We start from the raw sequence: 15,205 nt of genomic DNA, 5'->3' as shown, positions 1-15,205 counted from the left end.
CTATATTACTCTTACGCACTTAGCTGATCTGGCTAAGGTGCCAAAGTTACTCAAGTGCTTCTGTTATTAACACGCTTGGATTATAATCTCTTTGAAGGCATGCATGGTCTAGTTCCATATTGTACCCATCCCATCTAGCATGATGCCCTTGCATGGAAGAGTTCTTCCATAAATACTTATTTGTTTCTATACAAAACCCATTTGTTGAAATAACAGTGGATATTTACACAAAAAGAATTTTCTGATATACTCTTTTGCATGTATTGGGTTTTTTACTAAATCAAGGAAATCATTTCTTCAAAATAATAATGTATTTATCTTGGAGTTGTAGTTCTCATACCTAATTTGATATTGGTGACCTTCAAAACATAGAGAATACTTTTAGATTCACAAGTCAAATAGATTTATTACCATCCATGAATTAGAAAGTGAGAAGCATAGTAAATATTAGCATTTTATTATTCATATAAATCCTATATAAATGTAGTTATATATGACATCTCTGTGTTTCAATTAGGATGAAATCTTATTTTTTTTTTTGCTTGAGAAACTGTATGTATACTATATATTTTAAATCATAATTGAATAGTGTTGCAAGCTTTCCATATTGCCAAATACTTATATAATTACTTATTTCTCCTTCCTTTGTGTGCCCAACCCACCAATATCATTAAATTACCAAACTTCCTTTTTTCCCTATTAAGCATCCTTTATAGCTTCTCTGTCCTTAATGGTTACAAAAGAGAGTATGAACAGTAATCTAAAATATTAGAGCTCACATTTTCTAGTCAATGACTGACTCCTTTCATCACTATGGATTTTACTGCCCAAACCATATGTGGCATTTTTGCTTCTCATAAAGTTAACAGTTGCCATCAGAAAAGATTTAGTAGACTTAGTCATAGAAGCTGCTGCTACTGATTTGAGAAATGAAGGTTTTTTTAAATACATTATTTAGTATGATATGAATTTCTATGATATATGAAAAGGAATAAGTCTCTGTGTGATTCCCCTGTTTCAGGATTAGACTCATGTGAAACACAGAAAAGGAGGGAGTAGGTGGAGAGCCAGCAGTAATTTCTCAAATGTGTGTACAGTAGGGTCTATAAATCTGTTGTATGCCCACATCAGGATAAAGCTCTCTTAGTAAGGTTGTTGACCCAATTAGTGCCCCCCACTTTATCAGTTTTTATTGAATAATATCTTACTAAACTAGGTAATTTCAAAAGAGTTGCAATTAAAAAAAAAACCTCTTTGACAATTGTTAAACATATTTACACATAACCTCTTAGAGTATAATAAGAGTTAAGAAAAATAAGAAAACACTACAAGTGGAAAACAAAAGGAGCCACAGAAGCCCCCATGGAAAGGAGGAACTGAATCAGACCTTAAAGATGACCCAGGTTTTGTGGGGCACTTCAGATATATTTATATTCATATATATATATATATATGTAAAATGGCTTGAGCAGAGTTATGAGGAAGTTAATAAAAGAGCAAGTACCTTGCAAAGTGCCTAAAACATCACAGTTTCTAAAAACATGCTTATTTCCCTTTACTTATCCTATTAGGAATAAAATGGCAAATGCCATAAAATAGCCTTCGGGCTCACTTCAAAACTACTAAGACCTCAGAAATCCTCTCGACTGACCCCCTCATTTTGCCGGTGAGGAAAATGACTTGCCTGAGACAGGAAGGAACTTCCCAGAGTCACTTATTGAATTAATTAGAGGCAGAATTGTGACTGAAAGCCAGGCCTCTGTAGCCCCATCTTATTTAGCAGTCCTGGCAGCATCTGCCACGTTATATGGAATAAACAGCGTTGCAAGTTAAAATGGGCCAGGTTGCCTGTGATGTCAGCAAAATTTGTTGCCACTTGAGACAGAAACAATTTGATTTGTGTGTATGTAGTAAAGAAACCTATTGTATTCCCTAATGGAACTTAGATTCCTAAGACATTGTTGCCAAGGCAGTTACTGGAGAGCATATTAGAGCCAAAGAAATGCTGACCTGAAAGCCATTCAAGCCATTCTGCATAGCAGTGGGGCACTTAAGCCTGGTACACAATATTAAGAGCATTCCTTAAGGTAAAGGGCACTTGAGAGAAGCATATCACTCTCTATGAATTTCTGGCCCTGAGCCTAGATCACAGCAAAATAGTTTCAGTTCAAAAGGCCTCTGTTCTCTTACCCTCCACCCTCATTCTATGGTTTTCATATAGAATGAAAACCAAAGTGAAGAGTATTCTTGCTCCTCTCAAATCAAGAGCCAGCCTGCTAGACCCAGGAGTCAGCTAGTGTTACTCTCAAGAAAGTGTCTAAATCTCATGTGAGGACTAAGATAGAAACAATAATTTTGTTTCTCCTTTAATTTATGGGAAATGACAAAATGACACTCAGCCTGAACAAATTAGACCCTTTCAATGAAGAGGTAATGAAATCCTTATGATTTTAATCCCTTGAGTGACCCTTGGAGCAGCTTAAGTATATCTGAGCCCCCAAGAGGATCCTCTCCAATGCCAAGTAATGTACTCAGTAATGGAAGAGTGCTGATGGGTTTTATGACCACTCTTCAGTTAAGTAGAATTCTCTGTTGCCTCTCAGAGACTGAACAGTTTCATTTAATTGCTTTGGTGTTTCTTTCTTTGCACTCTAAGAATCTATACCAAAAGGCAGTGTGTTAATGCACCTATGTGGTGCTGTCCTCTGCCCTTATGTAGTTAGCCTGGTTTGGTTTGGACTGCTTTGGCAGGGAAAAGAGCAGAATTAACCATCTGAGCAGAATGTAGGCCTTGGAGAGGGCTCTCGGTACCATGGTAATGGAAGCCAAGCATCCCCACCTACCCATCTGACTGGCAGATATTCAGACCTATGGCTAGGTAAACTGATCTCATATAAGCCTGTGCAGTAAACTAAGAGACTGAACAAGATGGGATGATAAAATCATAAGGCCTTACCCTAAGTCATTTATGGACTTATGCTTATATCTGTTATGTCTTGTATAGTAACAGAGTTAAAGAATATGGTAAGCCAGCAGAGTAGAGAGAAAGTCACTGAGAAATATGCCTAAGATGCCTTCTGGAACCAGCCTTTCTTGTCCATACATTAGTTCTCTTTGAAATCCACCAAGAGCTGGCCTAAGATGCCTTCTGGAACCAGCCTTTCTTGTCCATACATTAGTTCTCTTTGAAATCCACCAAGAGCTGGCTAGAGGTAGAGCTTTGCATGTTGAAACTGGGGCTTTCAGTGGTAATCTTGTTGTTTGTTTTTAAATTGTTCTGAAAAACTTCACTTTCTTTCTTTAAGAGGTAAAAGATAGGGTAAAAATTAAGTGCTGTGAAAGTATCTTCAGGTAAATACATTGTTTTTCAGACTTCCATCTTAGACGTCTCTCTTGATCAGATGCCATTGGCAGGCAGCTTACACAGCACAGCCCTGACCCCTAAGGAGGCAGACACCAGTATGAAAACAGGATCTTGGCTGTCAGAATTCCCTCATAGGCTGTTAAGTGTTTAACCTTTCTACTGGGCCCCAAATCATATTTGTGTTCAAAGATAAAAGACTAGTGGTGGCAAAAGTAGGAAAGATACATTCTATCTCTGGCATTAAATGTGTTTCTATAGGAATGATTTCTAGATTTTTTAAACTGTTCTTTATGTTATAAAGGTTTTGGAATCTTCAGATTTCACTATCAATTTCTTCAGTACTCATTTCCCACTGTTCTCTTTACCATCTTATATTATGCAAGATTTTAAATACTGCCAAGACACTTATAATTTATGTTCTTAATGCTTTCAACTTCAAATTCATTGTAGAAACTGCAGACAAAGCATTTTGAAATATTGACTTTATTCACAAGGATCATTGTGGAATATATTTTGCAGTGATTTTGTGAGACTTTTATTTTTAATGGCTTATTGGTGAATTCATTTTAGGTTTATTATTCTTTTCTATCTCACATAATCCTTGGGATTTTCATACTTAGAGCCCAGTTATTTCTGGATTTTTGGTTTTGTTTGTTTGTTTTTCCTGTGTCTGAAGAAAGTCTAAAAGATCCCCAACTATAGGCTGCCCTTGTAAATAAGTAGAAGTAAAAGTAGAAATCCCAGTGGAATACCATTATTATTACTCATGGCTGGCAGATGTCTGCTTAAAATTCTTATTGTCCACTCTGCAAATTTAGATTGCATAATCCTATCTCAGAGAACACTTTATGTATATAAAGTGTATATACATAAATGTATATAAATGTATATACATGTATATAAAGTGCTTTATGTATATAAAGCACCTAATGTATAAAAAGCACTTTATGTATATAACCAACAGAAGCAACAGAAAAAAAACCTAGAAATTCTCTTTCTATATTCCTACCTCAACCACTTTCTCCACTGTATACTGTTGACTATTCAAAGCACAGAGCTAAGAAATGGTTTCCAAAATCTCCATTAGGGAAGTTTATGTAGGTTTGTTTTAAGGTTTCTCATTGCACAGCAGTTGTCACCTGAGAGATCTGAATATTTGACCTCCTTGAGCTCTATGAAAGTTTCGTTCCAAAGAAAAGGTGAATACATTTTCCTCACAGCCCCACCTAGACTGATTCCTGCTCATCCTACTATTTCTTTAAGGAAAACATGACCATTGTGCCTTTAGGCACTACTGTTTAATTTAGCTTCTGTTTAAGAATTAACTATTTTGTTACTCTTGATTCACAGAAAGAAGCAGAGGTAAAGGAACGGTCTGTTTTTGACATCCCTATATTTACAGAGGAATTCCTGAACCACAGCAAAGGTGATTACCAAAGGATCGTTTTGTGTTACTCAGGTCTATGACAGGGGATTTAGTTGTCGGGAGGAATTCATTGCTGAAAAGCAACGGTAGTGATATTCCAGACCCTGGGACTGGTCTGGAAGAAGAAAACTGCTTCCATTTCACTCTGTATTAAAAGCAGCTACTCAGAGGCCCGTGGAGGACAGCTGAGCCAGTGTTGTCAAAGCTGCTTTAGTCTCTGGATCAGAGGAAATAAATATACATCACTAATTCAATTGCTTTCAGGCTCTTAGCCTAGAACCCTTTGTACAAATGAAAGCTTACATGGATGTCCAAAATATAAAATAAATATGAGTAAAGCTGACCCCACTGCAGTAAAGATGTGGACCCACAGCTGTGCTTGCCCAGTCTCCCAGGATCCCCCTGTGGAACCCCTCAGGCTTATCATTGCACAGCTTTAAAAAATCAAACAAACAAACAAATACTGGGAATTACAGCTGTTCCTTACAATCTTAAGTATAGAATATGACCAGCTTTAAGAATTAAAATAACTCTGGGGAGCCAGGCGTTTTACTGCTGAAATTGCTATCTGGAAGGCCATAATGAGAATAGGGACATGAGGAGGGGTAGCTAATTAGAGACAGCTAAGCAGGACTTCCTGTAAGAGTCATCGGGACTCCTCAGAGAGGCTGGTATTACCTGTGTTTTGTCGGGGTTTTGTCCTCAGCTCGGGAGGCAGAGCTCCGTCAGCTTCGAAAATCCAACATGGAGTTTGAGGAAAGGAACGCAGCCCTGCAAAAGCACGTGGAGAGCATGCGCACAGCGGTGGAGAAGCTGGAGGTGGACGTGATCCAGGAGCGGAGCCGCAACACCGTCTTACAGCAGCACCTGGAGACCCTGCGGCAGGTGTTGACAAGCAGCTTCGCCAGCATGCCCTTGCCTGGTAATGTCATCCCTAGCTGAGCCCTGTAAAGTGGCAGGGGTGGGGGGAGGTGCTGTTCATGTTGGTACTGGTGTGGTGAGGCTGAAGTCTCACCTCCAGAGGAAAATCAGTAAACTCAGGGGTCTTTTCCTCAGAGGTTTCTGTGGGCCATGTAATAGAATCTCAGTATTGGTTAAAATCATCCAGAATTTCAGGCTCTCTGCTCAGTTAAATTTTTCTTCAGTTGTATTTTCATACAGTCTACTTTCTATTAAGCTTAATTTGATATTCTGAACAGTGGAAACTCTAATATTAAAGTCCTGAGTGGAGCACTTTTCTTTTTTTGTTTTCTAAATTGTGGTGTAATTGACATATAACATTGTGTTAGTTTCAGGTGTACAACGTAATGATTCACTATCTGTATACACTGTGAAATGATCACCACAATCTAGTACCATGCATCACCATACAGAGTTACCAAAAAAATTTTTTCTTGTGATGGGAACTTTTAAGATATACTTTCTTGGCAACTGTCAAACATGTAGTACAATATTATTGACTACAGTCACCATGCTGTACATTACATCCCCATGACTTAATTTATAACTAGAAGTTTTTATTTCTTGATCCCCTCCCCCAACTCACCCATCCCCCCCAGAGCATTTTTCTGATGTATATTTTCTTGCTTTGTAATATTGTCTTAATGGGAAGGAAAAGGAAAATAAATACTAGTATTTCTTTTTTTCTTTTTTTTTTGCGGTACGCGGGCCTCTCACCGCTGCGGCCTCTCCCGCCGCGGAGCACAGGCTCCGGACGCGCAGGCCCAGCGGCCATGGCGCACGGGCCCAGCCGCTCCACGGCACGTGGGATCCTCCCGGACCGGGGCACAAACCCGTGTCCCCCGCATCAGCAGGCGGACTCTCAACCACTGCGCCACCAGGGAAACCCATAGTATTTCTTATATACTCTTTCATTTTGAAAATAGTTACAGCAGAGCTGGGAGAGTCTTTAACCTTTTGTGCTATGCAACTACACCTATATACTGCACAGCAATTATATAGCCCATCTGTTTATTTAGAGTATGTGGATTAATTTCATTTCTTTGAGGTCTAAAAGTCTCTCCTCTGAAAATAAAATCTTCTCTATGGAGCAGACCACATTAGAGTCAAGTTTCTTTTGCTGTGGAATCACTGATCTGTGTTATGGTTGAACTGAATGGGAGGATCTTCTTACTTTCTCTTCTTATCTCACTTCAGGAAGTGGAGAGACACCTACAGTGGACACTATCGACTCCTATATGAACAGACTGCACAGTATTATTTTAGCTAATCCCCAAGACAATGAAAACTTCATAGCTACAGTTCGAGAAGTTGTGAACAGGCTTGATCGTTAGGGAATGGTGAGTGCTCACTGACATGATTCGTACGTGCCAGCGTGTCATCAAAAATAAGATGGCATTAGACTTTATCAATACTAGTAAAACGCTGGAATTACATTGAATAAGTGAGTTGGAGACTTGATTAAGATTCCTGTTGCATGGTTGCTAAATGTAGTGTTGGAAAACTGAATCAAGATAGTTTTTCTTCATGCATGCCTCCACATGGCTTAATGGAAAGAGCGTGATTTTTGTGGTTGGACCTCAGTTCTAGCTTTGTCACTTATGAGCTGTATTCTCAGGTATTAGTTTCCCAAAGAGCTTTGAAGGGTGAGTGAGAAATTTAGAGAAAACAACCCTCCAAACAACACATAGAACAAAATAAATATAACTTAATTGCTAAGCTTCCTTTCCCCTGTAAAGTTAATGATAATTTACAATAGTCAGTGAGACATTGTATGTGTACAAGACTCTATAAGTAAGAAGCTTTTCCTTTATCACTCAATATCAGAGTAACTGTAGTATGTTAAATGTTAATGTGGACTAACCTTACAGTGAAACAGTTAATGCCTTGATTAAATATATTAAAAAATAAATGAACTCTCAATAAGTACAAAGAGAGAAAAGAGAAAATAAGCTTTTTAAAAAACATATTCAACAAATGACTAGTAGTATGTGTTGCATCCTTTTAGAAGAGAAAAAAGTACATTTCCCAAAGGGATCTGCTTATATAAACTTTGTGGTACTAATGGTCAGTCATCAGGTATCATCACTCAAATTCCTGTAGAGATAGGGTACCCTTTAGTATGTCATTCCACAAAATTGACAGCCCTTTGGTCTGTCAGTTAAATTGTTCCATACCTGCAGACATATAAACTGTGTGGAAATCTTGGGGTTGGACCATACAATGAGTGGCCATATATGAATACTAAAACAAGAGTGGATAGCAGGATATGCTCCTTAGAATGGCTGGTCATGGGCTTGGATCCTTATTTATTTGTCTTGCAGGTACATGAGCACACTCATATACATACTAACATTCTAACATGGTCTGGACCTTGAGCAACATGTGCAAGAATAAATAAAACCCATGATTCTTTATCCAGTGAGGCCACATCTGGCAGCATAGACAAAAGCAGTAGTCTTTATCCTTCTTGTCCAAGCCCTCAAATAGTAACTGTATAAGGCAATTTATTATACTTTAGCCTCAGCCGTGCTCTGATGGGGAAAGGATTACTGTCCTTCTAGTGAGTAGCCAGATGGAACAGACCATACTTCTAAGAGATGGCTGGACTCCCTGCAGAATAAAGAAATGGCATTACTGCTGCTGTATGTGAAGGGAACAGCTTGTAAATCTAGGCTTGGGATTTTTAGGAGCTCGTCATCTTTCTCATTTTCACACAGTGTTTTCAATTAACACTCTTGTAGGCTTGAAAAGAGAGAGCTGGGAGAAACAGTGTGGAGGATTGTGAAAGAACACAGTAATTGATAACGTGGTGTCTCCTCACATAGGTATAGGACAGTTATTGCAAGTTCTGAGCCAAAAATGGTTTTCCATTTTGAGCATTTGGCCAGTAAGACTCTCCTAAAGCTTTATCTATCTTAAGGATATAAACTGTAGTATCTGCTTTCCGAGGTGTCTTTGAAAACCTAGAATGTGATGATTATTCTTGATTTTAACCTACAAATATTTTGCTTCTGAAAGAAACAGTACCTGAAAATGTGAACCATTTTATTACCGCAGATTCTTACAATCTAGCCATATAAACATAACTAAGAATGGATAGTTCTCCGTACCCTCTGAAACTGTCAAATGAAACAATTATAAAGACTGTGATTAACACTAGCTTGCCCTCATTATACAAATATGTACAGACAGCTAGGCCTGATGTCCCCAGCATTCATGGTGCAATTAATTACTCTGACATGAGCTTGGCAAAGGTTTCTTCCATTGTCAGGACCCAGTGAGTGAAAGGAAGCTAATGGTCTACAGCTTTAGAGGAGCATATTAGAGCTGGAAGGGGTGTTTAGAAATCCCATTATTTTACATATGAAGAAACTGAGTCCCAAAGAGGCAGAATCTCTTGCCTGAAAATACCTGAGTATGTGGGTGCAGAATCCAGAACTAGAACACATGTATCTAAACTCAGTGGGGTTTCTAAAACGTTGATACAAGGAGGTAGGGATGGGTGTAAGGGGAAAGCACTAAAAAAAATCTTAGAATGAGAGCATTAAGATAAATGGGAGGTAATTAGGAAAAAATTACAATCCAGCAATTATAATGTTATAAAATTTTGGTCAGCCATTTTATAATTATTTTTATAGTTATACAATGGAAGAATTACCCCAGCTGTCATCTTTCTTTGTGGCTGACTTGTACTTAGAAAAAGTGGAGCTGGGAGGAAGTCATGGGGGTGATTTCATATTGACAGATGACTACTGTATATAAACTATCAAAAGCCATATGTTGCTTGATTTCAGTTGAACCAAGTGATAAATATTTGCCTGTTTGAGGATTGGAAAAATATATATATATGTGATTGCCTTTTTATCAATGTAAAAATGTATTCATCTTATGCACACAGTACATCCCTATCCATGCAGAGGGCCTTAGATTTATACTTGAAGAAAATTGGTTTTGATTGACCAGGACTAAAGTAAAGTACTAATTTTTCATCATCAGATTTGTCCCTGATACTTGCTTTTCTGTGTTCGGCTGGCAATTTTCCAACCTCCCCATTGTGGCTGAGCTGGAGCAGGGCCACATTTTTCATTGAAACGTTGTCTAAAATGCCTCAGTGAGGTTGGTTGCTTGCAGCTTTATGAGTTCTTTAGTTTACATACACCCTGCTACTCACCGTAACCCTTTTTTTTTTTTTTTTTTGGCCACGTAGCACTGGGTGTTTATTCTGCATAATAATAATAAAAAACAACACTGTGAGCATTTACACATGCCGGCACATCCTAAGTACTTTACGTGTGCTGGCTCATTGACTCCTTGCCACAACTCCATGAAGTTTTTCTTTTTTCCATTTAATTTAATTTTATTTTTTATTAATTTTAACTGGAGTACAGTTGCTTTACAATGTTGTGTTAGTTTCTGCTGTACAGCAAAGTGAATCAGCCATAGTATACACATATCCCCTCTTTTTTGGATTTCCTTCCCATTTAGGTCACCACAGAGCACTGAGTAGAGCTCCCTGTGCTCTACAGTCGGTTCTCATTAGTCATCTACTTTATACATAGTATCAAGAGTGTATATATGTCGATCCCAATCTCCCAGTTCCTCCCACACCCCCCTTCCCCTTGGTATCCATATGTTTGTTCTCTACGTCTGTGTCTCTATTTCTGCTTTGTAAATAAGAACATCTATACCATTCTTCTAGGTTCCACGTACCTTAACCCTTTTGAAAATAGAGCAAGGCATTATTTTAACCCATAGCCCTAACCCTTTCTGATCTGTGCTTACGTTTTGGTATCCTTTCTTTTTTTCTCCCAATTCTACAGGTCTTAGAGCTCCAAGATGTTCTGTAAGTGGTTTTACTTGTTTGGAATGAGAAGCCATCCATGGAAATTTGAATTGAGTGGAGGCAGAGAGGGAGGTACAGATTACTCTGCTTGTGAAGGAACTGTCAGTTGAGTTAAATGCCTTCACCCCAGGAAGCCATATGAGGGAGCAACAAAAGGAACATGTATGTGAACTTCCTATGGAATCGTCTTCGTGAAGCTTTGACCGTATACAGCCACTCTCCCGAGTCTTCAGTTTCCTATCATTTCTATTTCTGTTGAAGTGGGTCTGCATATATTCTGCTGACCAGGTGCCCCTGAGACTGGCATCTTCTGCAGCAGAAAGGAAGCCTTCTTATTGTTCTGCTTCATTCAGATTGGACTCTTTTATCAGTGGCTCTGTGGTTTTATCAGTGGTTTTCCTACCTAGCTGTCACTTTTTCTTAATGCTTTTGGGGGTTATTTTTTTATTTCCTTCACCCCCACCAAGCTAGACATCTCCACTTTCTGACCTCTTGGCTTTGTTGCTCAGCAGGGTTCTGAAGGAGAGTTTCTCTCATTGGACAGGCCCAGTCTTCTCCCATCATTGTCCTGCTGTGACTCCAAAGAAAGGAGCTTCTTGTTGACAGTGTCCTGTGGAGTGAGGCTGTGTTTCGTATCCCACACAGCGCTCAGGGTGCCAGCCCTCGTGGAGGCTTTGTGGTTGCTGCCCTGAAGGAGAATGCTCTTTCCTTCCTCCTTGGTACTGCCTGCTGTTTTCTGAGCATTGCTCGTGCACATACCCTGCATCCCAGCCCCAGCAAGGCTCTTCTGTTCCCATCTGTTGGCAGTGACTTGTGGAATATTTTTGCTGAGGAAAAGGTCATTGGTAAACAGGACAGAACGAGAAAAGTCGTTTCTCATTTGGTATTGAAAAAAATCCTAAAGTTTATCATAAGTGAAAACAGAGAGAATCCCTGTCTGCTTGAGGTGTACCGATTCATGGATACGGATGGGTGGAAATGCCATTCAGAATAGCCTCCAGCTGATGGAGAAGGACACGGGGGAATTCTCATGTCCTTTGTCTTCCTTCTGTAATCATAACTGCAGAGTCTGTGTCAAAAGGACAGGCTTCCCTTCCTTCTCCCTGCTTAATTAGTAAGTGATTTTTTTTTTTTTTTTTAAACACCAAAAGGGAAGAAGGGTTTCTGTTTCTCACCTCAGGGTTTGGTTTTGTTGTGTTGTGTTTGGATGCTCTGGAGCACGAGGCTGATGGTTGCAGCTGAGATCTTTGGAGCCAAAGCAGGGCTCCTGAGCCCATTGTCTAGGCACCACACCACCGAAGGCGGGTGGAAGTGTGGCCCCCTCACAATATGCTCACAGGCCAGGGTGCAAGCCAGAAACCCCCGTCATGTTGCTGCCTCATCCTGTCTTCTCAGCATCTCCTCCCCTGATTTCTTTCTTAACCCAAAGGAAAAAAAACAACAAAAAAAAACCTTTTTGAAAATTCCGATATGAATACACATCAAATTTCCATGTACCGAAGCCCATGTATCACCACTTGGCAGGCTTTTAGAATAAGAGCCCATCATTATCTATCTCTGTAAACCTAGCCAGCTCACCTGCTCTTCTCTATTTTCCTGTTTTCCTTCTCTTACCTGCCATTCCTCTGACTTCTTTCAGACTCCCTGCCTGCTAAGTCCAAGCTGGAATGCACTGTCTGTGGCAGGACATCCAAGCCGGTTCTGGAAGTTTGTGTCTGCCTTCTGCCAAATACTTTCTCTCCTTTCTTCCTCCTACTCTCTGTTTCTCCTTTGTGTCAGTTTTGCACAGCGTTCTTAGCAGTGCCGTAGACCAGGAAAGGCTGTAAGCTGGTCCAAAGATCGTCGTTCTCCTGAGTCTAGCTAGGATACCTGACATTGACTTGAGACATCTGCATATTTAGGAAAGCATGAGATCTCGAGAAAGCCTACAGTCTGAAATCATTTTCACAAAATAACAGCCTGCTTTTGACATGCTGGCTGGCCCTGCTAGCAGCGACACACCTGACTCACTGGTGGCTGGGATTCAGCTGCCACAAAACAAGCAGGTCTGCGTCACCTCCTCTCTCCTCTGTGCCCAGCCAGGAGGTACTAAATGAGGTCACAGGCTAACATGATACCTAATTCACATTTCCCAGTAAACTTGTAGATGTTATTGCACTTACATGTTCTTCTCAAGAAATAAGTTGTTGCCTATTCAGTGTTACAGATTTCTTTCTTTTTATTGAAACACAAGGAGCAGCTGAGGAAAATGAGACAAAGTGTTTTATTTCTGACAAAATAAAATTTTAGAAAAAAATGTGTGTACATGTGTTTGAAACTGTTGAAATGCCAAGTTTTCTGTACAAGTGTTTTTGTAATTAAACTTTTAGATTTTCTTTGTTTTTTAAGAAGTCGATATGCTTGCTTGACATTTGCCTCATTAAAACTTTTCTGTGTTGAATCCACCCGATTCAATTTTTACCTGCATTGCCTTTTCATCGTAAAGACTTTGTCAACTCTACATTAATCATCAAGTCTGTTATGCTTTTAAAGCAGTAACACATTCATTTTACTAATTGCTTATTCAAAATGTGTCCTAGCCTGTTTGAGAATTCGGCTCTCTTAATGTATGTTGTAAGAATACAATGAGTTATAATTCATTTTAATGTAGCAGTAGTATTCTGGAGGCAACTTGAAAGTCTGATGTTCTTAAAGTCAGTGACTTCAGTCCCCTGGATAGGAGACTTTTGACTTCCTTTTGACTGAAGAGATAAATTGTCCTTAAATGCTTGCTTTTAAAAATAACCACTACTTCACCAATCAGAATCATTTTTAAAGGAAATTTGTCACCTACTTCCACCCTGCTTTTAAAATCCTAGGGGTGAGCTCACCTGGCTTCCAAACCCTGCAGCTCTCCAAGTAGCTAGTTGTGTGGCATTGAGTGAGACTTGCTTTGTTCCAGCTTCAGTTTTCTCATCTGACATGCCTCAGCTCTCTTACACTTGTTAGAAAGATAGAATCAGGTAACAGAATCGACCATGCCTTGGAGGATATGAAGACTCTGTTACATGAATGCGAAGAATTGTTGAGGTAACTCAGTTAGGATCAGGCTTGACTGCATTTAACAGAAACTCAAATCAGCAAAAGCTTGAATGAGAAACTTATCTCTCTCACTGAAAAGTATTCCAAAGGTAGGCAGTCCAAGACCAATATAGAGGCTCCTGTCTGCACCACAATATGGTTCCTTTCTCAGGGTCACCTCAAGGTCCAAAATAGCCACTTGACCATCAGCCGTCATTTGAAATTCCTGGCAGCATAAAGAAAAAAAAAAACCGGCAAGGACAAAACAGGCAAACTCAGCTGAGTCAGCACCCTTTAAAGAGCCTTCCTGGAAGCCACACTCAACTTCCAGAACACAATCACATGACAACAGCTAGCTATATGGAAGGCAGAGGAATCTCATCTTTCCTTGGACATTACTGCCCCAATAATATACAGGTTTTAGTCAGTAAGGAAGGAGAAAATAAATACAGAGTAGGCAGCTCAGTTAATTTCATGACTCACATGTGTGACTCCATGCATACACTAAGGCCAGCCCTGCTATATTAGTAAACAAGATGCATCATCCTACCTTTGCCTCTTGGCTATCGAGAATGACCACGTACTTCCTTGGCACCTTTTTCCCCCTTAAACAGTCAGAAAGCTGACAACTTGAGTTAGCATTTCCTGTTCCCACCTTAGCTCCTCCCTTACCCTCAACACTGATGGCCAGTCTTGTTTGGTAAAAGTCAACATAAACAGGTGACAATATCTCCCCCAGTTGTTTGTTCCCTTTCTCTAACTGCTCAGCATCTGCCGGGTTAAAACAACAACAGGATAATCTTTCCCTGAGGGTGGGGAAATTGAAGTATTGCTTGGCGGAAAAGCTCATAGCTACTTCCTGCCCTCTAAATTTCCTGCCTTGCAACTGAGGGTTCCAAGGGCCTTTTCTTTGTTTTATTTATTTGCCTTTTGATACATAGCCTGTGCTCAGAAACATATTTTATAATATCTATAGAAATAAACACTAGCTCATACACCAACTCACAAAAAAGATGAGGATCAAGAGATACAAAGGTCAACTGAAAAATGTTAATGTACTTCCTCTCACCCAGAAGCCATTTCAGTTTAGTTTTCATGGGAATGTGGTCTATAGGGAGAAACTTCTGCCAGAAGCATAAATGTAAGCTCTGTTAGCCTAGAAAAATGCAGGAAGGAGAAGGAGCCATGAGATAGGGATGGCTTTGGGAAATTAAGAGCGGGGTCAATGCAAATTGTCCAAATAGAAGGATTTTTGTAAACCACCTACAACACTGCGTTGGTAAAGAAGATGCCTTAGATGTTTAGATAATATATAAGACAGTGGGTATAGAAGTAGTCTTTTGTCTGAGTCTCAAACACCACCTGACACTTGAGAAGCAGTTCTTTATAATCAGCTGCTGGGTTCCCCATTGCATGCCAGTTCACTATTTGGGACCACAAGAGTATTTATAAAACATGTTTCTGCCCTTGGCGTGACAGTCTAGTGGGAAAGACAGACATCTGCATCAATTGTTCTAACACAGGACAGCTTGTATTGAATTTTAATAGT

At 39.6% G+C, this 15,205-nt stretch overlaps 1 protein-coding gene across 2 annotated transcripts in view; it reads left to right on the top strand.

Moving 5' to 3' along the window:
- HMG20A (high mobility group 20A) overlaps positions 1-13,036 on the top strand; it is a 69,396-nt gene extending 56,360 nt beyond the window's left edge. For both annotated transcript variants that reach the window (XM_004326388.4, XM_019950169.3), the window contains 4 exons: positions 4,715-4,790; positions 5,497-5,712; positions 6,948-7,090; positions 10,574-13,036. In XM_004326388.4, the coding sequence (XP_004326436.1) occupies positions 4,715-4,790; positions 5,497-5,712; positions 6,948-7,084 (429 nt within the window). In that variant the 3' untranslated portion in view covers positions 7,085-7,090; positions 10,574-13,036. The remainder of the gene's footprint in view (positions 1-4,714; positions 4,791-5,496; positions 5,713-6,947; positions 7,091-10,573) is intronic.
- The last annotated feature ends 2,169 nt before the right edge of the window (positions 13,037-15,205 follow it).

This window comes from Tursiops truncatus, chromosome 2, assembly GCF_011762595.2.
Source record: "Tursiops truncatus isolate mTurTru1 chromosome 2, mTurTru1.mat.Y, whole genome shotgun sequence".
Lineage (NCBI taxonomy): Eukaryota > Metazoa > Chordata > Mammalia > Artiodactyla > Delphinidae > Tursiops > Tursiops truncatus.
The sequence above is the reverse complement of the archived record's forward strand: the minus strand, read 5'-3'. Positions and strand labels throughout refer to the sequence as shown.